The sequence below is a fragment of the Petromyzon marinus genome, chromosome 52 (genome assembly GCF_048934315.1).
Source record: "Petromyzon marinus isolate PM22_M1 ecotype Great Lakes invasive population chromosome 52, UKy_Petmar_22M1.pri1.0, whole genome shotgun sequence".
In the NCBI taxonomy this organism is placed as follows: Eukaryota; Metazoa; Chordata; class Hyperoartia; order Petromyzontiformes; family Petromyzontidae; genus Petromyzon; species Petromyzon marinus.
Window position 1 is genome coordinate 13,190,427 of NC_133718.1, and position 22,986 is coordinate 13,213,412.

Here is a 22,986-nt window from a genome sequence, read left to right on the forward strand (position 1 = left end):
CATTTTGTAGCTGCTCACCCTGAGCTATAAATGCTCTCGTAGTGCATTGTCTTTGTACTGTTCACCTTTTGGTGTTCTGACACTGGTGAGACTAGGCCCTAAAAGAAGGCTGTCTCTAGTGTAGGCCAATCAGTTTCAAAGACAATTAATATATTATACCACTCTTCGATTTCACATTAACATGCTAATCTCTCACATTAACATAGCCACTTCCATGCCCTCATCGAGGAGGCCGCTGTCTTACAGTTACATGTTAATTTCTCACATTAACATCACTAGCCCCGGCCACTTCTTTATGAGCCTTGGGCTATACCAATTTAAAACCTTTTAAAACAGTCTGCCTCAGCAGCAAACCATGCTTTCCCACCTGATGACGGACGCTTGTGTTGCACCTGAAACGTCGTGATTTATTTTATTTTATACCTACGTGACTTTACCGAAAGAACCAAAGAGTATGGATTCCTGCCGTCATGAAAGCTTTAAATCAAGATATATTATATTATCAGAGCATGTTTTTTTTGCATTTTCACAAATACGTGTGGTTATTGCAAACTTGATTCCTTTTGGTGTTAGAACATCTAAACACCTGTTTTATTGCCAGAAGGGGTAAAACCTATTCTCATTTTTTCATACATTGACACTGGCAAAAAGGTCCAATATTGGTTAGAGCCTGTGAAGTGGTTTTGCTGGTTTGGCCAGATCGGCCCAGGACTGCTGGTTAATGTGCACCAGATAATAGATTATCAATTGTATCGCTTAAATGTAACGATAAAAAAATACATTATGGATATTTCCTCCATCATGTTTCGTCTTCAGTGGCAAAGCAGACAATCCAGAAATACCATCCTGAAATCGAAGTAGACAATCCAGGAACCGGAAGCCAGCTGAATTGTTGCAGACATCCTTAGCCTTTTATATATGTTTAGTGACATAAATAGAGTCACAATGGTGTTTAGCGCCAGCTACTGTCATGAGTGGAACTGTACGTCTTGAGCCTCTCTCTGGCACCAGAGTAGGTATGGCATGCAAGCGGGCCCTAGGGGGCATAGTTCTGGTGACGGTCTGAGAGAGGGCAAGTAAGGACGTGACAGTCTTGGTGAACCCGAGAGGGCACGTGACCGGGACAGGGTAGCGAGGTGGCCCAAAAGGGGGCTCGAGAGACACGTGATGATTGGTCGAGAACCTTCTGGTAAGAGCCAGAAGGGGGCATGGCCGAAGGCGGAGGGAGGCCATGCTCGGGAGCATAAAAGGGAACTCCCATGCGATCGCGGCTGTTTGCTGGAATGGAACCTTCGGTGCTATGTCTCTTCGGTCTTAGGTCGTCGGTCTTCAGTCGTTACTGGAGGAAGGGACTTTGCTATTGATGCCCCCAGGGTCTCGAATGCTATCGCCTATAAACTGCAACTTGGATCACTACCTGTGAGATCTTCACTCAAAACTGTTCTAGAGGAGTTGTACACCCCTAGCTGCCACTGCTATTCATTGGCCTGAAATCAAATGCATCGCTCCAGATGACCGTTGCAAAATATGATCTTGTGTTTTTATTATAGTGTGCTGATCTTTAAAGGTGCATTGAAAATTGTTGATACTCCTACTGATACTCCTGCTGTTATGGAGTGACTCATGCAGCCAGTTATGGCTGCAAAGTTTGGTAGTACATGTTATGTTTGGTAGTACATGTTATGTATATCGTTTATTGTAAAATTTTAATCACAGTTCCTATGATCACTGTTACATTGTTTGTATAACTTTATTTTGGTGATTTTGAAAACGTTTTGGTTTAGCCATGTTTGTTGTAGTACAGAGTTAGACTGGTAACTTTAATCTAAATTGTCTCATGGTTGTTATTGTTTGACTTGCATCCCACTGGGATTTTTGCACACAGCATTGATATTCGGTGCTTTTTCTGGAAGACTTTGCTGTTTTTTCCTGGATTTTTTTCTGTTGCGCGTAGTCACTTTAAGATGTTTCTTGTTCATGTTTTTGTTTGTTGCAGTTGCACCCGATTTAAGAGCCGAATGGCTAACAGGGCTATACCAAATAAATGAAAAAAATGTTACGCTCGGCATCGTGGGTCAGGCAGCGCAGTGCTGACCTGACCCGTTAAGTAGTTACCCTGTTGGGGTCTAGTGAAACCAGTGTACGTTTATGTAGAAGCCATATTTGGGTGTTATAATAAACGTGTTGCCTCCAAGTTCAAGTGTGTGCTTCCATACAATCCACTACATATGTATTGATTTTGAGTTGAAGAACCTTTAAATAGCATTTACACTTATCAAATACTTCATTGAAAACCATTTTCATGAGCATATCGAAGCAGCCCTGTATATTTTAAAAGTTTTCCTTTTTGAATAACAAACCTATTTATGACATTTTTAAGCAATGACTCAAACATTGCTTAAAAATTAGTGTAAAAAAGCACAATCTTAAGCAGCATTTTTAATATTTTTGATTCAAAGCTTTCGTGACTGCAGTGATTCATATTCTTGGTTATTTCGGTAAAGTCACGTAGAAGGGAAACAATGAAATAATAAAAATATAAAACAATAAAATTCTCACGACGTTTCGACTGCAACACAAGCAGTCATCACCAGGTGTGAAAACCAATGGCCAGAACATTTGAAAGAAGTGGCAGTTTGTATTTTATTTATTTATTTTTAAACGTTAGCGCCACGGATAGCGATTTGACAGTTTGTTTAGATGGACGAGTCCATCTATGTTCGGAAAAGAGGAGGGGGGAAATGAAAAAATGAATATATGCTGTCTGAAAGCCACCGAAAGCGTGAACAATCAATTTAAACCCGAAATGGTTTATCAAATCCTTCCAATGATTGCTAAGCCAGAATCCATCTTCTCGGTTGAAATTGTCTCTGTGTTTGTATATGTGGATAGCCTCATTAACGAATCTCTCATGGTAGCCAGATGGCTTGCAAAGAACCTCTGTCTTGGAGAAGTCAAAGTCATGTGAGCCTACTGAATTATAACAGTGATCTGCCACGGCCGAGGTGTTGGTCCTACCGTGTTTAAGGTCTGCTTTGTGTTCACGAATGCGGTCCGAGACATGTCGTTTGGTTTCTCCAATGTAACTACTACCACAGAGGCAACTTAGTTTGTAGACACCAGGGTACTGTATGTCTGGAATCACATATTTTACAGACAGAACCAGATCACGGATTTTATGTAATGTGTTGAAACGGACCTGGATCTTGTGTTTATTCAAGATTTTGGAGATATTTTTTGTGATCCCCGCAACGTAGGGTAAAGTGATGGTTTTGAAAGGCTCCTCAAGAGGGTCCTTATTCATGGTTTGAGTGATAACTTTGCGGATTGTGTAGTCGGAGAAACCATTAGCCTTAAGACCTTGGTGTACATGCTTGAGTTCACTGCCAATGTGTTCCTGGTCGGATATGCGTTGGGCTCTATGGTGCAGAGTCTTGATGAGAGAATTCTTTTGTGATGGATGGTGGTGGGAATCCGGTTTCAGATAAGCATCCATATGGGTAGCTTTCCTGTAGACAGAGTGGCTCATTGAACCATCAGGTCTTTTTTTTATTAGGACATCCAAAAAAGGTAGCTTGCCATTTTTTCGACTTCCATGGTAAATCTGATGGCTGGGTGTATGGAATTGATGTGGTTGAAGAATTGGTCTAGAGCAGGCCGGCCATGTGGCCAGATGACAAAAGTGTCATCCACGTACCTCTTCCATAAGGTTGGGCGCAGAGTGGCAGTCTGGATGGCGTCAGTCTCAAATTTCTCCATGAAAATGTTAGCTATAACCGGAGATAGGGGGGAGCCCATTGGGGTGCCCTCATTTTGTTTGTATAAAGTTCCATTCCAAGTGAAGTATGTATTGGTTAAGCAGTGTCTCACCAGGGGGGTACCTCAGTGTTTAGTCCTTGATGAACCAAGTCTTCAATGATTGCGATGGTGTCAGGTACAGGAGCTTTGGTGTAACGAGGCAGTCTGCTCTCGCGCCGTGAAACGGCCAGTCCATAGTTTCTCCCAGAACCGCCCGGAATCGCAGTTCCAGGAATGATTTTGGCAACGCCACAACCATTTTGCCCTGTTTTGTCCTTCCAATTTTTATGAATCAAACTAATCAGCGATGCTGCTGCGGTGTTGGCAGTGGTGCACAAGCACAAAAATAGCAAAGACAAAAAAAACTCAACACATTCGTCAATAACAAAGCACTTGCATGCTAAAGTACTTTTTACTCTTGTACCCTGGTGGTAATACCTCGTGCATTATGCCGATAATCCTGACTCCAGAGTCAGCTTCGCAACGTTCTAGAAAAATATTGAGCGAGAAAATTAAGCTCCAGAACTGTGTCTGTGCCACAGGGTTCCTTAAAAATAATAACGATTTGTAACTATTATTGCTGATACATGTCGACGCTGTTGTTGAAGCAAAGGAAAAATAAAAGAATGGGCAGGACACATCACGGGAACAAATAACAAGGTGCATAAACCATCATACAAACTCCGGTCATCCTCGCAGAAGCTTTTAGCTAATCATCGAACAACGACGGTCACTGCATCGCACGCTTTTGGATGCGCTTCTATGGCCATCTGGAATGCTCTTCATTCCGATATTAGGAAGCCACAGGAGCTATGCACTTTTATATCTCAATTGAAAACTCATTTCTTTCTAACTGCTTTTTTGTGTTTCGTTTTTCGTCCTTACCTCCGATTAGCGTGGTTGGCTACATATTCAGCATACGTACATACAAATAAACTCTGGAATGCAGACCAAAGGATTTGGGGAGAGACGCAGAGGAAAACATTGGAAGAGATGACATCTCACAGTTCAAAGGTCATGTCTAGATAGGTGTGACTGGGGAAAGGAGGGAATGGGAGGAAAACAGGGACAGGCCTTTGCCCTCAGGTGGGAAGTTGTTAGCAGGCTGACATTGTTCACTGCTGGATGACAGCATCCCCATTAACCTGCGTGTATTATGGGGGGGGGGGGGGGGGGGGGTTACGCAACGGTGTTTCACCAAACCGATCAGTGTGGGTTGGTGAAGGTGGGGGAGCATGGATGTTGGGAGCATCGGAATACGGTTCAACAATTGATTTTGCTGTACCACTTTCTGCTGCTCACAATGAAGCCCCCTGCAGCCTATATGATGCCTATTGTGCATGGTCATCAACCATACAAGCACTGTCCGGGACTGATCTGATAGGGTTCTGAGATCTGGCGCGTTCAAGATGATTCGGTCATGTGCTTGTTATCAAAAAGGATCAGCTGTAAACAACCGGCTCATGCTCATTGTCCATTAAAAATACATTTCCTGCTGAAATAGTCATCAAGGCATGGGGGTCATTTCCCGTTTACAGCCTTGCCGAGCCAGTGGCTAGAAATTCCTATGCAAGGGGGCGAGTCTATCCATAGAACAACCACTTTCACATTCCCCACACCGTTGTACTGATTTTATCGACCCCAGAGGGACGATGATGAATGTACGTATGTTGACCTTTCACACCGTACCTAGAAAACCGTGTTAATTGGAGGTGCAGGGGAAGGATGATGATGAGCTGTCAACCCCCGCCATCCAAACCAGGATTTCAACCAGCTGCCATCCGATTGCGAGCCGCTCACTCGAAGTCAGCAATAAACTCACCAATACACTCCGCTACTGCTGACGTAATCATCTGACTCAGCCAGCTCAATGTGTAGTGACATTGGGGATGTCACTGTATGGTGCCGGCCCGGGAGGGTCGTGGCGTGCGATGTTTCTACGTCGCGGACAGCACTGGGTGGGTTGCTGTGTGATGCCGGCTTTACTATAGCACGGCGTGCGATGCAACCATCATCGCATACACGCCGTAGATGGGTGCAGTACCAGCCCTATCAGGGCTTGGTGAGCGCTGGGATAGCGTGGGCACCACACATAGCGTGCAGTGCAGGCTCCCACAATGGGGAGTGGGAGAGTTTCAGCCCAGGGACAGGGTTGCCCCGGGCCATTGCACTCTGGTTGACCCCGTAGACACGTGATCCGGAGTGTCCACAGAGAGGCCCCCAGGTGGGGGGGCTAGGGGGTGATCACACGTCCAGGGAGAGCTTTCGAGAGGGATTGAGAGGGAGCTAGAACGCTCGAGAAGGCGGGCGGGGCCTGGGCGGAGCCAGCCCTGACCCAGGAGCATATAAGGTGGGTTCCTGAGAGGGACTGGTTCGCTTCGTTCTACAAGCTGGAAGCTCTACGTCCTACAAGGCATCAACACGTGGCCGGGACCCGAGTGAGGGTCCGACCCTTTGTAGCTGTAACTCCTCCGTATAGTGTAGTTAGCTGGGTGGTCACCACCCTAGGCTGTATCTGGTAAAGGGGCAGTTACCCCTTTGTGTATTATTGTTGATATAATAAATGTGTTGCCTCTAAAGAATAATGTCTGCGACTCAGTTGGACTCACTACAAATGTAATAAGCAGCTGTTGCTCAACATCAACAATATCAGCTGTATGAAGAAGGAAGATCTCTTGTCTATATCTTTTCCCCATTTAACCTCAAATACCAGGGTTCTTCAAATGTAATTCCTGCTGGGCAATACGGCACGTGGACGCCACATGCACAAACGTCTTTACATTGCGTAAGACTATTTATGCCACAGTGGCGAGATGTTAACTCTCTCGCCTGGTATACAGGTCATGGGTTTGATCCTGATCCCGACGTCTGTATATTTTAAGTTTGCATGTTCTGCCCGTGGTCGCATGGATTTTTTTCTAGATCCTCCGGTTTCTTCCTCCATATTTATAAACATACGTTTAGAGTATTTGGCTGCTATACATTTCCATGTGATAAACCACTTCGCTGAGCTATCATTTGTGGCCAGATTGCTTCTGAAAAGAACTATAAAGCTCAGTGGGTCTTACCTGATAAAACAAATATAGCTTAAATAGTTTAGTTTTAGTTTCTGTCCACACCCTCACCGACAAGTCCTGGTGGTCATCCATCAAAGTGCTAACCAGGTACTGTCCTCCTTAGCTTGCAGGAGCCAACCAGACCGGGTTGCATATATAATGTGGTTATTAGGCAGGGGTGAAAGTGGGAACATCCTTCTCTGGGGAAGGCAGCACCCATTAATCCTATAAACACATTGCTCAATTAGATCCGGATATATCAACTGCAGCTTCCTAAGAGCTTAATTAAGAGGAGGAAGACGTGAGGACCACGTGGTACGCTTAATGCTTCCATGGATTATTATCAAGCAGCTGTTGCTACTGCTGCTGAAACAGAGATAGAGAGAGTTTATACCGCACACAACGTGGATTATGACGAACGCCACCCTGGCACGCGCCTGATCTTGCCAGATCTCGGAAAGCAAAGCGGCTTTGAGCCTGGGCACCATTCGCGTTGAGTGACCATCCTCCACGTACAGCAGGTTTCATTGATTGGATTGATTTTGTTTGTTCATGCGGCTGAGAAACATTCAGCCTTAAGCTCTTTAACAAGAATGACCTACGGATGACCTTGATGAGTAGGTGTTATAGGCTTAAAACTGGACACCTTTAAAAAAGAGCTTCATAGCTCATCGGATTCCTCCAGTATAAATATTCTGATTCTGATACTGCGAGGCTATGTTCTGGGCAGAGCATAAAAGTCATCATTTTACCGTACTTACGTGCTCCCTCATCTATTCCCGTTATCACCAAGCCACAATTACCAGCATGATGAAGTATGGTCAAACGACCTCCAATGATCGTCACGGTGTTGGGAGGTCGTAATCCAGCAGTGGATTACAGCTGCTGATGATGTAAAACTATGAAATAGGTCACGTAACATGACATTCAAGAACTGTCTCTGAAGAGATTAATTGGGCTTTAAATTAATCGTATATAAGGTATGTATAAATGTAGCTTCAAGAGAAAAACATGAATATCAACATGCTTTGTTTGTTTGGATGACATCGCCATTCTCTCCTATATTACACTACTTATGTACAGTCTGGTATGTTAATCCAAGCTGGATGAAGGCCTTTCCACGCCTTGTGGGCCCGGAGGTGATATGTTGTTTTACCATACCTCACTACGATGGTCAATGCGGGTTGGTAAAGATATGGGGGAGTACATATCCGTGGATATTACTACATTGTCCGCGAAGTGCCCACAATGTCGATTAACGCCTGTCTTCTGTGGACTGTGGTCCATCCAAGCAGGCACTGTCCATGCTCAACCCCTGCTTAGCTTGCCGATATATGACGCGGTGGGACGAGTTCTCCCGGGTAATGTGGATTACAATTCACGTACTATAACCAGCTGCAGGGCTTAATTCGAATCTCATGAATTGGGATAGAGCAGTGGTTGGCAACCTTTCAAAGAATGAGAGCCATTTTTGTTGTATTTGACCAAAATAGTTCGAGAGCTGCATCACACGCAGTTACTTGTACACAAACAGAGCAGCAGGTATACAGCAAATGGCATACATTCTGACATAAACGAAATAGGTGAGGAATAAACTGCGTCTCTTGAGTTATTTCTCCCCCTTCGTTGTTCTTTAACAATACAGTTTGACTGTACATTTTATCGTCATCAAGACATTCCTAATTGACCCATCCCTTGCCATATTTCATAAATTATCTTTACGTAAAATTATGCTTAAGATTTACGGTTTTTTATTAAACCGCTGCCTGCAAAAGGGATGCCAAAGAGCCGCCGCATGCGGCTCCGGAGCCGCAGGTTGCCCACCCCTGGGATAGAGACATGTGACTTGGTGAGGCTTTTCTGCGTAAACAAACTTAATAAACAATTAAATATATTCCACACAGAGAGACCAGCGGCCTTGCAAACCACCACCGAGATTAATATTGAGATGGAATGTTTCATGAGAATATTTCTGCTCCGGGGAAATATTTGTTGTTTTTCTGGAGCTCAGCCTCACTGGACCTTTGGATATACTTGTGACTTAAAACTTTCGCGACTGCAGGAATTCATATTATATTGTTCTTTCGGTAAAGTCACGTAGATAGCAAAAATAACAATCAAATAATACAAATAAAGTGAATAAAAATATCACGATGTTTCTATCGCAACATAAGAGCTCGTCATCAGGAACAGAATGATGACGACCGCTTGTGCTGCGATCGAAACATCAGGAACTGAATGATGACGACCGCTACGTGACTTTACCGAAAGAACCATAGAATATTGTATATACTTGAAAAAGAGCATAGCTCATCGGTTTTCTCCAGGATAAATTAAGATTCTGATTCTGAACTCCAGACTGAAATGAAGCCCTGGCTATTGGGAAAATGGAATTGTACAAACGGAAGGTAACGGATAGCAGAAACAATTAAGAGCGCGCCAGTGACCTCGAGCCGATAATGAAAACATTGTGACGGAGCCAGTTTAAACATCGCGACAGCTGCAACAGCATGCCAGCCCGGGCGAGTGATCAAAATAGCCACGCGCGAACGGAGCAAGTATTCTTAAAGATGCTGTCACACAAGCACACGCACGAACACTCTCTCGCGACAATCTACAATGCATCACTTGCCGCGAGTTATTCTGAGCAACCTCCTGTGCGGTTGTCACCCTTTATAATTTGAACAAGAATAACAATCATAATTTTCAGGCCTTTGTCAATCCACTTCTGGATGAAGGACTCCCTTCCCTCTTGGTCGTGTCGGTCTTATCTCGGTGCTTGTTTGATTATATTTCAACACGCTGAGTAATGAGTGGCTCCACTGTTCTGAGTCATATTCTTTACGAAACTGGCATATGGTTGTTCTATCGCTGCCCTCTGCTGCCCATCACAAAGCCCCGCAGCTGCCTATAACAACCTGACATGCATCGTGGTCAGAATCTGAATATGTATTTATACTGGAGGAATCCGATGAGCTATAGAGCTCTTTTTCACAGATGTCTGTTGGGGCGGGTCAGAATGTTACAATGATGGCCACCCATCCCTACACTTTGCAGGTTCACACCTGCTCAGCTTCCGGCGAGATTGCCCATTGCCTTTTATAACTAGGAAAATAATAATGTACTGCCCTCTTGACGATCCACTGCTGGATTAAGACCTACCCATGGCCGTGTCACGATCGGTCTTCAGAGGAGTTTGACAATATTTAAACATGTGCTGGAGGTCGACGCTTGTTGCTGAGGGATGGAATATGGTAGAACAGTTTAGAGATTACACTACCCTACTTGCCAGGTCACTTTTGCAAATGAGACTCGTCTTGGCCTTTCGCGCTTGAACTATCTCACGTGGTTAAACAAAATTAACGTGGCTTGATGTTAGCCGAGCCCGTAGCGCAGAACCAATCACTGCGCCAGCGCTCCCCCGTCACGTCCTTTATAAACGGTGATATCAATTGTTTTTTTTTTTTCACATTAGCCGTGTGTGACTAAACTGGCATACACAAAAATAAACGACCTCCGGTTCAAGTATCTTCACATAACTAATATAAATATTTTCTTCAGTCTATGCCTCTTAAATTTTTAGTCCACACATCATACATGTTAACTAACAGCAGTGTCAGCATGTGTTCAAACTCGCAGACAGTGGACCCCTTTCGCCAATTTTAAGGCACATCAGTGGAGTCTTACTTTTTATATTTTAATAACAAATACAACTGGTTCACAAGTTTTGCATTTTGTGAGAGCACCCTTTCCAAATCACGGGCGACCCGTCGGTATAGAACTCTTATTATCGGTGAAATGGCAGTCCAATATTGAGGATGATCCTATTATCCGTGGGGTTATCCGCGATTTTACTCATCTTATCCACAGGGGGAATATTCGATCACAGACGAACCCGCGGATAATCGGAAGAAAGTGCCGTTCTACTTCTCTTAACCGTGAGAAAAATCGCGAGTATTAGGAAGAAGCTTTTGCCACGCATGGCTAAAATCGCGGATATGCTGAAATACATCCATTGGTTATAGGAGTGTTTTGTGAATGATAAGATTAGTTCTTCCGTACTAAGAAAACAACTCGCGCGCTGCAGAGGGGGCAAGTGTGGAGCTATACGAGTTGGACTCCCCATGCAGTGTCGCTACTATCGCGACTAACAGCCGCAATTCCATTGACAAACCAATTATTTTTCCTCTCCTTTTTACTGCCTCGTTCGTATTGATTCTCGTGACTGTTTTATCTGCGCCTCTTTTGAATCTGTTCTCTATTAGCCTTTGAAAATTATATGATTAGTCCGTATAGAATAACTCACTTGGCCAAACAGTCTCATATTGCAGCTGATTCACCCCATGTTATTGTGATGTGATAATGGGATTATTATGTAATTACATGGATTACTTTGAATAGATATATATGCAAAAGGTATTATACACTAATTACGCTATATTGATATCCAGAATGTTGTTTTTCATTGTTAATTTCAGTTTCCCAAAAGCACACCATCGAACCTGCTCTTATGCACAAGTAGAACCGATTCGGGGCCTCCTGTAGGTTGACTCAGGCCTAAATTGATATACTACCTGGTCCCATGTGTAAATATTGACAGTGGCTAGACAAAGGCGGTCCGGCATTGTCCTCGCTACCCCATCATGCAATGTATAGGCCTTCATAGGTGCGAGCTAATTCCAGCCTGTATGTCTACAAACGAATGTGTATGTTGAACTTCTAGCGCACTGTACGTAGCCAACCGGGATAACTTGGTGCGGGGGAAGGTCAACAAACTAAACACGAAAATAAGTTCAAAAGAAATGAGTTTTCAATCTTGGTTTGAAAGTGCAATAACTCTAGTGGCTTCCTATCATTTCATTCTTGATTACCACTCATGAGTATGTCTTGCATGAGCGCAAATATAATTTTAATGTTTTTTAAGATACCTATTTAAGATGAATACTAACTCTTCAAAATATCTAAATATTCAATTGATCGCAAGTGTAAAGATAAAATAATCGGCGTTAGGAGGGGCGTAAAACCTAAATGCCATGGCAAACGCATTACTTGTAAACTCAACTGCTAGTTTGCTAAAGATAAACATGCATTGGAATACCAGCAACACGTCACTAAAGACTCACTTAAATACTGATTATATACAAGTGACTGGGCTACGTCATTTCTGATGATGTTCTAGAATAAAAACAAAATACATCCGTCAATAACGTTGCGTGTACTTAAAAGTAAAATATTTACTGTACAGTATAAGCGACGTTTCGGGTAATGGCCCTTCTTCATAGCAGATGCATTTATTCATATGAGGAAAGGTCATTGCCCAAAGCATCGTCCATTATATACAGTATATTGTTTTCTCGTTAAGGTCACACTTTTATTGACGAATGTGTTGAGTTTTTTTTTATTAATCGTGCACCACTGCCAACGCACCAGCAGCATCAAAACGAAAGCTGAAATATTGAAGGAAAAGAGTATAGCCTATGTCCATAAATTAAAAAAATATCTGAAAACTAATATATTTTTGGGGCCCCTAAAATTACGACCGGCACAGATGTTATTAATCAGTTGCACTCGGAGAGCAAGGTTCATCTTCTAAGTTCTACTTAGCTCATTGTCTCGTGTGAAATCCACACGAGAACTAAGTCAATTGCTTTCTGTGGAGTGTGACGCTAGAGCCGATAGAGCGCGGGTAAAGCCCATATAGGGGACATCCATTTAGTAGGTACGCAAAAATCTATCAAAACTTGACCCCCCCTCCCTGTACGCACGCGTACTTTTACCCCTACCCCCCACCTGCGTACGTACGCTTGACCCCCCCCCCTCCGAATCCTAGAGAACGGCCGATATTTAATCCACGCAGAAATGATCAAGGATTAATAATATTAACGTGTTTAAGCAAACAGATAGGCCACCGCCGGACGATCTAACTCATTTGAAGGCCAATGTAGACAAATTATTATCGAGGCTTCACCCATCCCCCCAATGATTCCTATGCGTGCATTGTGAGTAGACCCCCCCATACGCAAGCGTACGCATTTGGGTTAACCCCTCCTCCCCCCTCCATGCGTACGTACTAAATGGATGGTCCCATACCAGTCACTTATGAGTTAAAACAAATATTTATCTTGAAATAAAGTTAAAAAAGTCATTTAAATTGTAAAAACTGCGTTCTGTATATCCACTTGAAATATAAATCAATCATGAAACAGAGGCATGCTGATGTGCCTGGCGAAGAAAATATTTCTGAATAGATCCATGTCATTACAGGTTAATAATATACACTGATTAAACACGTTCTTGTTTTGGTACATCGATTAATACATCGCTTTTCATTAAGTTGAGTTTTCCAAAATCACGCCATCCAACGTGCTCTCATCCACAGGACACGTAACGATAAATGGCACGTCATTAATATTTATCTAGAAAAGTCCAATGAATAATTTTCAGGAGGATCCTGCTATTTACATTAATGTATTTCTTTTAAGATGTTTTCAGCCAATTTATGAAGTTGTTGATATACAGGTGGGAGGAAACCCGGAGCAAACGGAGAAAGCCCTACACATGCAAAGTGGACAACATCGAATCCCTGGTACACACGGACACAAGACGGGAGATTCGTCCACTTGCTGTCCTGCCAAGCCAGGGTATGGCAAACCCGTCGACGCTCACGGGGGAAGGGAGTTTCACAATCTTTGTGTGAACCACCAACCCTCGCTGCGTTTATAGTGTTGGATTAACACGCTGCGTGCTAAACCACCACCTGCTCGGCTCATGGATAAAAAAATGGACAATGACAAAGCAAATGAAGCAAGAACTAAAACGTGTTGGGAAAGAATTGGGCTTGAACATCGAACATTAGCTCTCAGCACGGCGGGTTACATCCCGTAACCACGACGGCGGAGTATAACAAAGACAAGACAAAGATCCCCGTGTAGCCTTAACAGACATTTGGGGCAAGTGCTGTTATAGAGTAGCACGAATGAAGGTCGGCATATTACACAAGGGGGTGGGGTGGCCAGCACCACGCACAACCGTTTTTGTTTCCCAGTGGCGATGTTTTTTTACACACCGCAACCAGATACTCACCTAGAGGAGGTCCAGGGACCGGTACAGATAATCGTCACTGGTATTTAGGAATCGAACTTTGGTGGCCAGGTTTTGTAGTGCAGGGCGTTACACTACTGCGGCAGAGAAGAGATACCAACCAAACATAGGAGGAGACCTCACCGCGGCCAGCGTTCTTGATGAACGCGATGATGGTCTCGATGTCCTCGGCAGGCAGGATGCGGTCGGTGAAGAGCTCGTGTTCCATGAACGGCAAGTGCTTCTTGAGCTCCGTGTAGATGCCCTCGGTGATGAAGTAGTTGGGCCGGTCGTCCACATTCTCGTCTTCGTAGATCAACACGGCGCGGTGCGTCCAGTTGAAGTGCCTGTGCATGTGCATCGCGAACTCCCCCAGCTTGTTGTAAGAAGGTCCCGTGCGGGTGACCAGCGCGTACTCCTCGTCCTTCTGAAAGCCCATCGCTGGCGCTCCTCCTGTGATCATGGGCATCTTCCAGTGCGTGCTGAAGCGAGCCACGGGCGCCGACGTGTAGACACAACCGGGTCCCACGAACGCGTCTGGCGGGTTGGAGCTCAGCTTAAAGTCCACCGCGGTCAGCTGAGCCACGGACACCGAACAAAGGCCGCTCACCGGGTCCTCGGAGTTGCCCCTGTCATACCTCAGCCGGTAGCCGGGTAAGAGGTGGACGTCTTGGTTGATTCTCTCCATGGCCAGATCTATGGCAGGACCGGTCCATGGCCACGCGAAGTCGTAGGCGTCGTTGGAGTCGGGTAAGATGATGCCCATGTTGATGTCCTGGAGGGCCGCGTCGTTGTCCGAGTTTGGAGAAGAGGCCACGAGGCAGCAGGCGCATAAAGAAGCAAGGAGGCACAGGCGTGCTGGCGCCGGCATGCTAACGACGATGTCACGCTCGGCGCGTTAAAACAAAAAAAACCGCGTGGACAGCAACTCTCCAAACAACTTGGGCGGCAGGTCAAGACCGGCTCACAGACCTCAAGAGTTCAACGGTTTGTGTTGCTTTTGCTTGCCTTCCCTTTTATACCTTATCATATGAGCCTTTTCCCTTACTTACAATTGATTGCGTCTGTTAAAAATGTACTAACCACATTAAACAAAAAAACAATTACACTAATGTTATAACAATGGTTAGTTGCCCACTTAAACAAAGAAACAACAATACGCGAGATGATTTCGCGTGAAGTCAAATTGAAATAACCGCTGTGGTATATTGTCCACTCGCTCTGGAACTCTTCGTGCTGCTCGTCTGAGCCACCTCTAGAGGCCCGGGAATGACGAGGACGAAGATGGTGCTGATGACCCGAGGGCACAGTGAGCAGACTCCGCGGCGCTTGGGAAGTGCCCGCAGCATGGTTGATGTTGCTCCTTCGCTCGTGCCCTGCAGACTTGATGCGCGTGCCTTGTGGGAGGGAAATCTTTCCTCCCGCCGGCTTCGGGGTCGAGTAGTTTTGCCTGCTTACCAGCTTAGCGCTTGTGGGGGAGAGATGTAGAGGAGTGAGTGAGGTTGAGGGGCGTTGGAAGTGGAGGGTGGTGGGGAGGGGTGGAACTTGGTGGAGAGGTGGTGGGGTGGGCGCATGTCTGATGGGCTTCGGGTGAGTACACAGCTCACGGGACGAGAGTAAATGCCTAACCACAGATGAGAACACAGCTTGTAGACATACGACATCTAACGCCTTTATATTGCAACTGCAATTGCTCCCATCCGCCAGTCGCATTTTGGACAGACCACCAAGTGTATATACCACACAGCAGTGTTCTTCACACCTGATTCGAAGCTTTCGTGACTGCAGGAATAACTCTTTGGTTTTTGAAAAAAACCAAAGAACTCTTCACACCAATTTAGAGGGGGTCCACTTTCACCTATAAGACATCACTGTTGATAGCTGCCGTACATTTGAAACCATCGGGTTTGACAGCACGATGTTGGGGTGTTTTTACGTTTGTGAGGCCGCACATCACGGACCGCACTAAAGGCCACCAGGGGTCGCCAGTGGCCCGCGGGCGTTACAATTAAGAACACTGCTGGACATGGTGGTCCAAATGTCTTCTGACCCGCAATTAATTGACTAAATGGGGGTCACAATACATCTGGACCACCCTTTAGTTTGCTACAGGACAGTAAAAGTATTCTAGACTAAATCTAGATGTGAAGTTTTCGTGACTGCAGGGATCCATACTCTTTGGTTCCTTCGGTAAAGTAACGTAGGTATAAAACTAAATAAATTAAATCACGACGTTTCTGGCGCAACACAAGTGCCCGTCATCAGGTGGAAACAACCACAGCAATAAACAATTACTGAAGTGGGCAAAGGGAGGCTGCTTGTGACACTTGTGTCACAAGCAGCCTCTATATTAATCATTAGACCTCCTTTGCCAGTACCAAAGTATAATGATAGGGGTTTTCCCCTTTTTTCAATGCATATATTATCAGAAAGTGTTTATTGTTTGCATTTTGACCACAAGTATTGTGGTTAATGCACACATGATTCTTTGTAAAAAGGTTTCAGTTTTCTTGCCAGAAAAAAGGGGAAAAAACCCTATTATTATATTTTGGTACTGGCAAAGGAGGTCAAATGATGTAGATGGCTACCCCAAGCCCTCATTACTTTGATAGTGCATTGTCTTTGAGCTGTACGCCTTTTGGCGTCCTCTGGTCTAGCACCAATTGAGATGAGGCTCAAAAGAAAGCCATTTCTAGTGTGGACCAATCAGTTTCAAGGATAATGCACATATTATCTGAGTGTGTTTATTGTTTGCATTTTGACCACAAGTATTGTGGTCATAATGCACACATGATTCCTTGTTAAAGGTTTCAGTTTTGTTGCGAAAAAAGGGGAAAAACCCTATTATTGCTCTATATTAAGTCAAAAGACTATCCCACCAATCTCAGAAGACTTCAGTACATATTTTAAGGCGCTCCTCTAAGATCACGTTAACCAAAATATTCAATCACAATTTGAGAAAATTGTCAATGGATATCAGTCGGGTATTTATAAATGCATCACCCTTTAAATAAAATTGTACACATATAGTCAGTCCTTTTGTCAACTCACTTATGGACAAGCGATATCCGACGCCGTGACGGTTTATAGTCGTTTGACTATACTTCCCCCACACTGGGGAGTGCGGTTTAGTGAAGTAGTTTTCCGATAATCAATTCTGATATCACCCCAGCCGTGGCCGGGAGTCAAACTCGACTGAAGTTCAATCGCCGGTTTCATTGCGCACTGCGATATTACTACCACTCCACCGTCAGTCAACCTTCAATATTGTCCATTGTTTGGATTCGTCGCACCACCTGCTGGCAGACGATAGTGTTCATATTTAATGTGCGCACAATTGTTGTGGCGTTAACCCACCACCACCACAATCTAACTCAAAAACCTTTTATATGAAGAATATTGGTCACGAAAGCCTTAGTGTAAAATTGTTAAGTGAGGTTAAGCTCAATGACATTTAACAAAAAAATACACTCGTTAATAAATAACATTGTTGTGGCCTTAAAATAAACATAATTTGCAAGGTTTCTGGCAATTACCCTCCATAGGACATCACAGGGTCATTGCCTGAACGTCGCCTACATTTTATTTATTTTAAAACCACAGGGTTATTGACGAATTTGTTGAGGTTTTCTTTACATTGCACCATTGCCAACGCAGCAGCATCGCCAAATAATTAGTGTCATTGACAACTGTACTGATCTTGATTTGAAGCTTTCGTGACTGCAGGAATTCCATACTCTTTGGTTCTTTCGGTAAAATCACGTAGGTAGAAAATAAAATAAATAAAATAATATATCACGACGTTTCGACCGCAACACAAGCGGTCGTCCTCAAGCGAAAAAATAGCAGTTTCCACTGCTGTATTATTTTTTTCTGCCTGAGGACGACCGCTTGTGTTGCGAACGAAACGTCGTGATATATTGTTTTATTTATTTTATTTACCATCTACGTAACTTTACCGAAATAACCAAAGAGTATAATTGCACTGATATAATTAAAAGAATATCGTTTGTTTTATTATTACACAGTTAACTCTTGACTTAAAGCTTTCGTGACTGTAGGAATTCATATTCTTTGGGTCTTTCGGTAAAGTTACGTAGATAGGTACAAATAAAAAAAATATATAAAATAAACAAAAACTAAGACGTTTCCATCACAACACAAGCGATCGTCATGAGGAGGAAAGAGGGGGTAAGCTGCTGAATGCAGACTGTTTTATAGGGTGTAGTCCTAGGGTAAAGATCTTATAGTTACGTGTTAACCCTCCCCGTAGAGGCGGTTAAATATTGACTTAAAAGCGTCCGTGACTGCAGGAATTCATATTCTTTTGGCTTAAAAATAGCCGAACCAACGGTAATCCCGATTGAAGTATGCTGCCCTTTATAGGCATGCATTTAAATAACGTATTATTTGATGATTCGCTTGCACGCAGGACAAAGGCGGTAGCTATCCGAGCGGTTAAAATTATTTTTCTTTCAATTTCGATAAATTATCTAATTAGTCTTTACCAGTAGTAGCTAGTTTTGCACAGAACTTCAACATTATCAAAATCAATTGATAATGTTGAAATCGATTACCATTGGTACGGCTATTTTAATACACACAATAGACAGGAAGGACAAGGTCAAAGGGCTCACATAATGCACGTACATAATGTACGTTGACTCAGTAATCCCGCCCCTCACTTTGCGCAAGAGCGCAGAAGCGTGGTCACCACAGCTACAACTCTATATAAGGAACGAAACAGACTTCTCCACAAATCTGGCTGTCGCCTGATGAAGCGAGTTGTAATTACTGGCGAAACGTCGTTCTCAGATTGTAAAGTTGTGGCTTGGCTCTCCAACACACCGGTGTGCTGCACTAGTGACGAATTGGCATGTTCTGTTTACGTTACAACTCTTACTAGTTGGATGTGTCGGGTGGTGGCGGATTTTAACGATATTCATATATTTCCGCGATCTTACCCAAAAAAAACTCAATTATGGACTACACTCTCGTGTAGTACTGACCTAACGGCTTACTTTCAAGGGTTTGTTTGCACGGAAAATAAAGGTCTTATCAAGACTGTATATGGCGTGGTGTCCCCGATTTATGTGTAAGTTGTGGATTGAGGGTGTGTGTGCAAAAATAGCTGGGATGGGGCGGCACAGCATAACGTCCAGAGTTCGCAGATTGGCGTTCGTGCCGAGTTTTTGTGTTGGTGGTCGCGCGTCCCGTGCTGAGTGTTAGCGTTGTCTGTCGCACGTTCATGCTGAGCCTTTGTGCTGGTGGTCGCGTGTCTCGCACTGTATATAGAAAATATGTGTCAAGCTTTCCACGTCCAGTGGGTGTGATATCTGTTGTTGCGCATTGGTGTGTGGGTGCACCGACGAGCTGCGCGAAGGGTGACGGAAGAGCAATATCCTGCCCTAGCGAGTGGAGTGCCACGATGCCCATTATCTGCGCATCGCACACACACTCGGATCCTGCTTGACACGGGAGAAGTGGCCTCGCTCGTCAGCGCGGCGCACTGCGGCATGGTTGGGGTCGACTTGAGCTGCCTCCAAGCCTCGGACCACGCATTGCACACTGCAAGCAGAGCCGGAATGGTCCTACTTGGGCGAATTACGCTCGAGGTCCGCCTCACGCGCCAGGTGTGTAACCAGGAATGTTATGTAACCAGCATGTTACGCCATGAGTGCATTGCAGGCACCGACCTCGTGACGAAGTTGGGGCTCAACGTGCAGTCCCGCTATCGATGCGCCACCATGGAGGGCAGCGGGGAGAAGATCCTGTTCTTGGGATGGGAGCTAGATCACCCTCGCTTCGAGCCCATGGCTGCCACCTTGGTGTCAGCTGTCACCATCAGCTCGCTTGCTGAGATGCTATTGCTAGTGGGGACGGCCCCCACCGACCCCTCTCACTGACCATCAGGTGACGTAATGCAGACCACTCACCCAGAGTTGGCAGCATATTACGGAATTGTCGAGTCGGACATGGTAAATGCTGATAGGGGCCAGCTGGTTCTGCGAGCTTTTAACCTCCACAGCACCCCATTAGCAGAAGTGCACCCCCTGTACACGCGCCACACATACGACTCAGTGTCCGCCATTTGGGCTGACGACCCCGGACAACCCGAGGACACTCAGGACCTGGCATGGCGCGTTGACCCAACCCCCCCGCCGAGGTTGTCCCCCTCCTTGACATACTCCAGGTGCCATTGGCAGAGCTACCCGAGAAGGAGGCCAACCAACTGCGGGGGCTGCTCCATGAGTTTGCCGACGTGCTCACCACGCATGACTCGGATATCGGGCGGACAGGACCTTATCAAACATCAGATTGACACTGGTACAGCCTGACCCACCAAGCTCCCTCACTACTGAGTGGGTGCCCCTGAGCGGGCCCAGATCACAGACATGCTCCTCGACAATATCATCCAGCCCTTGTCGAGCTCCTGGTCTGCCATGGTCGTGCTGGTGACAAAAAAGGACGGGTCGACGCGGTTCTGTGTTGATTATCGGAAACTGAACGCGGTGACCCTCGGCGATGCATTCTCTACCCCCCGCATCGATGACACCTTTGACAGCCTCTCGGGGGTGCGGTAATTCTCCACTCTAGATCTGGCGTCTGGGTACTGGTAGGTGGAGATGGCAGAGGAGGATCGGCTAAAGACTGCCTTCATCACCCCGATGGGACTGTTCGAGTTCTAAGTGCTCCCGTTCGGACTCACTAACGCATCTACGACATTCCAGTGGTTGATAAAGTTAGTGATGCAGGGCTTGCATGGGAACAGTGTTTGATTTATCTGGATGATGTGATAGTGTTCACTTAATCCCTGCCCGAACACTTATCCAGATCGCGGGAGGTGTTCCAATGACTGTGGGCGGCCCATCTCAAACTCACGCCGCATAAGTGCTGTATTGAGCAGCGCGAGGTGGGATATCTCGGGCACTGTGTCAGCGAGACAAGGGTGTGAATTGACCCGGAAAAGGTCTCCTCCATGGTGGAGTGGCCGAGGCTAAGGAACATGGCAGAAATCAGGTCGCTCCTGGAACTAGCCACTTATTGTCGTCGGTTTGTGAAGGGATTCATTGAGATTGCAAGCACACTGACACAACTCAGCTGTGTGGGAGGAAACAGAACGCTTTGACAAAGGAATTAGCATAAAATGCTCATAGAGCACCTAAACGGGGGGAGGGGGAGGGGAGTTTACAAATGTACAAATGATGGTGTGAGAGGAAATGACCGTACAGCAACGTAACGGACTGGCACGGGGGTGGGGGGGGAGTTTACAAACGTTGTTTTGAAGGGAAATAAGCTGCTGTGAAAGTTTGGGATATCAATACTTGGATAAATATACTGTACCATTGAAAATTAGTTTAATGTTTTTGTATGATTTAGAACATATTTCCAATGATTGCTTAATTTGAAACTATCTTCTCGGTTGAAATTGTGTCTGTGTTTGTAAATCTTAATTGCCTCGTGGACAAATCTCTGATGATAACCTATGGGTTTGCAAAGGACCTTGGTATCGGAGAACACTATATCGTAATCACCCACAGCGTTGTAACAGTGGTCAGGTACGGCAGAAGAATTCGTTCTGCTGTGTTTCAAATCTGATTTGTGCTCGCGAATTCGGTCAGAGACAAGTCGCTTCGTTTCCCCGATATAGCAATCACCACAAGTGCAGCTCAATTTGTAAACCCCGGGGTACTGTAAGTCAGGAATGATATCCTTCACGGATGGGATCAGGTCACGGATTTTGTGTACTGTATTGAACCGGACCAGGATCTTGTGTTTGTTTAGAATTTTGGAGATCTTTTTAGTAACGCCAACACAAGTGGCCTTGATGAAGGCCACTTGTGTTGTGGCCAAAACGTCGTGATTTTTGTTTTATTTTTACCTACGTGACTTTACCGAATAGAACCAAAGAGTATGGATCCTTGCAGTCACGAAAGCTTCAAATCTAGAAAATTATTAACTATCCTCGCACAGCAGTGAGTCGACCGCAGTTAGGACACGCGAGTGGGTGAAGGCACGCCCCTATTCAATCTGCGCGGCCAGCCGCTCGCTATGTCAGTCCGAGAGGACCCTGGTATGAGGGAGGGGGAGGTCAGCCCCCGTGTAACGGGGAGTTGGGAGGGGGGCACTAGCCCCCACATTTGCACATCGGGGGGCTATGTGATGCTACAGCATCGAAGCCACTCCGCCGGCACCGCGCCCCCCCATCTCACGAAAACAGCAGTCTGGCCCCCACACACACCCCACCTCAACCTCTGCTCCCCCCCCCTCCCCCCCCTTTCCCCTCCCCCATGATTGAATACACTCACACACGTAGTGTTCTGATTGGAATCGCCTGGTCTAACAGTCGGGTTTTACTCCGAGGAATGTTTAACGGTTTCCCGATGCCAGAAATTTGTCTCGACCAATCAGGACAACCTGCATCTCAGTGCTCCAGAATTGGCTTAATAGTGTATGGGTGCAAAAAGATAACCGTGTCAACTACGATGAGTTATACATTCCTGTGGGAAAAGCAGACAATGGGTCGGGGGAGAACAAAGTCAACTGCAGTCCATGTGAGAGTAAATTCCCCAGATGTGGACACAGGTAGGCGCATGATAGGCCTTGCTTTATCACGTGTCCCAGGTCCTTTAAAGTTGTAAATAAACGGGGATACCTGGAAATCTCAGTCAGCCATCGTCTTTTCACCGCTCACAGAATCAGTGCAACACCAGTGACTGCAGCTACGAGACTCGATGAAGGACGCTTTGTCGACAGGGTGCATAGGCAGCGTTAGACAAGGCTTTTCCCGGAATACACTCTCGGGTAATACCGACTAGACAACTAACTTTCAAGAGGTTGTTTGTGCCAAAAAAAAAGGTATTAGCAAGACAGTATATGGCATGGTGTCCCCAGTTTCTGTGCAAGCCGTGGATTGAGGGTGTGTGTGCGAGAATGTTTGTTTTGAAAAAAACTGTTATTTTGTTATTTTCTTTGAACATGACTTTACCGAAAGACCTAAAAAATAGGGTTAGGTTAGTTAGGATTAGGGGTTGGGGTTAGGGTTAGGGGT

General features: G+C 45.2%; 1 protein-coding gene across 1 annotated transcript in view; it reads right to left on the minus strand.

Annotated features, from left to right (window-relative positions):
• LOC103091702 (atrial natriuretic peptide receptor 1) overlaps positions 1–15,459 on the minus strand; it is a 110,289-nt gene extending 94,830 nt beyond the window's left edge. Inside the window, exon 1 of the mRNA XM_032973985.2 lies at positions 14,079–15,459. Within this exon, the coding sequence (XP_032829876.2) occupies positions 14,079–14,805 (727 nt within the window). The 5' untranslated portion in view covers positions 14,806–15,459. The remainder of the gene's footprint in view (positions 1–14,078) is intronic.
• Between the last annotated feature and the right edge of the window lie 7,527 nt (positions 15,460–22,986).